At 52.0% G+C, this 1,430-nt stretch overlaps 1 protein-coding gene across 1 annotated transcript in view; it reads left to right on the forward strand.

Annotated features, from left to right (window-relative positions):
- Positions 1–1,430, forward strand: part of LOC107103296 (protein SON-like) — a 23,436-nt gene that overhangs the window by 2,470 nt on the left and 19,536 nt on the right. The window contains exons 2-5 of the mRNA XM_015402947.1: positions 3–140; positions 214–401; positions 488–640; positions 720–1,002. Of these exons, the coding sequence (XP_015258433.1) occupies positions 3–140; positions 214–401; positions 488–640; positions 720–1,002 (762 nt within the window). The remainder of the gene's footprint in view (positions 1–2; positions 141–213; positions 402–487; positions 641–719; positions 1,003–1,430) is intronic.

The raw sequence follows: 1,430 nt of genomic DNA on the forward strand, positions 1-1,430 counted from the left end.
AGGTCCAGGAGGCGCTCTGCGAGGAGGAAGTCCAGGTCCGGGAGCCGCTCGGCGAGGAGGAAGTCCAGGTCCGGGAGCCGCTCGGCGAGGAGGAAGTCCAAGTCCAGGAGCCGCTCTGCGAGGAGGAAGTCTAGGTCAAGGTAGGGGTGGTGCTTCTTCCTCTGCGACCATCTTTAGCTCTGAGCTAACGTTGCTATTTCGGTTGGTGTGTAGGTCAGCCCACCGGTCCTCCCGGAGAACCCGCTCACGCTCGGCGTCGCGTGGCCGCAGGAGGCCCCCCTACAGCCAGAGGGACCGCTGGAAACGCGAGCCCAGCCGCTCCCCCGTTCTCATCCTGCGCAAGAAGCGGTCGCCTCCGAGGAAGGAGCGCAGCGCCAGCCCCAAGCGCATCAGTGAACTGGGTGAGATGTTCCGCATCCCTGCCGTCTGTCTCGGCGCTGGGCCAACACCGCCGCGGCTCAACGTCTCTCTTTGTTTGTTTCCTCAGATAAGGAGCAGCTCCTGGAAATAGCCAAGGCCAACGCCGCCGCCATGTGTGTGAAGGCCGGCATGCCCGTCCCCGCCAGCCTCAGGTCGGCCATGCTGCCTCTGGCGCTGCCCGGCGTAGCCATGAACGCTGCCATGGCCAGCATGACCGCCGGTACGGATGATGGCTGATTTAACGAGTCTCTGCTACGTTTTATCCGCTGCTGTCTGAGCCTCCGTCTCCGTCTCTGCAGCTTCTGTGACGGCGGCGCTGTCCAACATTGGAACTCTGTCCTCGCTGCTGCCGGTGCCCTCTGTCAGTAACAAGCCCGTCCAGGCCAACATGGCCGCCCTGGAGGAAGTGAAGAGGAAAGTGGCAAAGCAGGCTAACAGTATTAGCATTAAGGAGTTTACTGATGTAAGAGCCTGGATCAGATGCTTTCTAAATGTGTTTAAAGTTTGGTCCTATATGTTAAAAAAAATAATTATTAATTATTTTAGGACTGGAGGGTTTTGGCTGAAGATGATTTCCCACAGAAACTAGATGGAATAAAACCTTTGGTTGTTAATATCGGCCTAGTTTTACTTATCGGATCTACTCTGTCCTAATTAATCAGAAATTTGTTTTCATTAAAAGCAGAAGAAACAAAACAGGACTGTAGTGGTGCTAAAAACAGTGATGCTAAACATTGATGCTACAAAATGAGGCTAAACGATGCAAAAAAATTAGGCTAAACGGTGACGCTAACAAGTGAAGGTTGACAGTAATGCTAAACAGTGATGCTAACAAGTGAAGGTTAACAGTAATGCTAAACAGTGATGCTAACAAGTGAAGGTTGACAGTAATGCTAAACAGTGATGCTAACAAGTGAAGGTTAACAGTAATGCTAAACGGTGATGCTAACAAGTGAAGGTTAACAGTAATGCTAAACGGTGATGCTAACAAGTGAAGGTTAACAGTAATG

The sequence above is a fragment of the Cyprinodon variegatus genome, unplaced genomic scaffold, assembly GCF_000732505.1.
Source record: "Cyprinodon variegatus isolate N-32 unplaced genomic scaffold, C_variegatus-1.0 Scaffold1416, whole genome shotgun sequence".
Taxonomy (NCBI): Eukaryota; Metazoa; Chordata; class Actinopteri; order Cyprinodontiformes; family Cyprinodontidae; genus Cyprinodon; species Cyprinodon variegatus.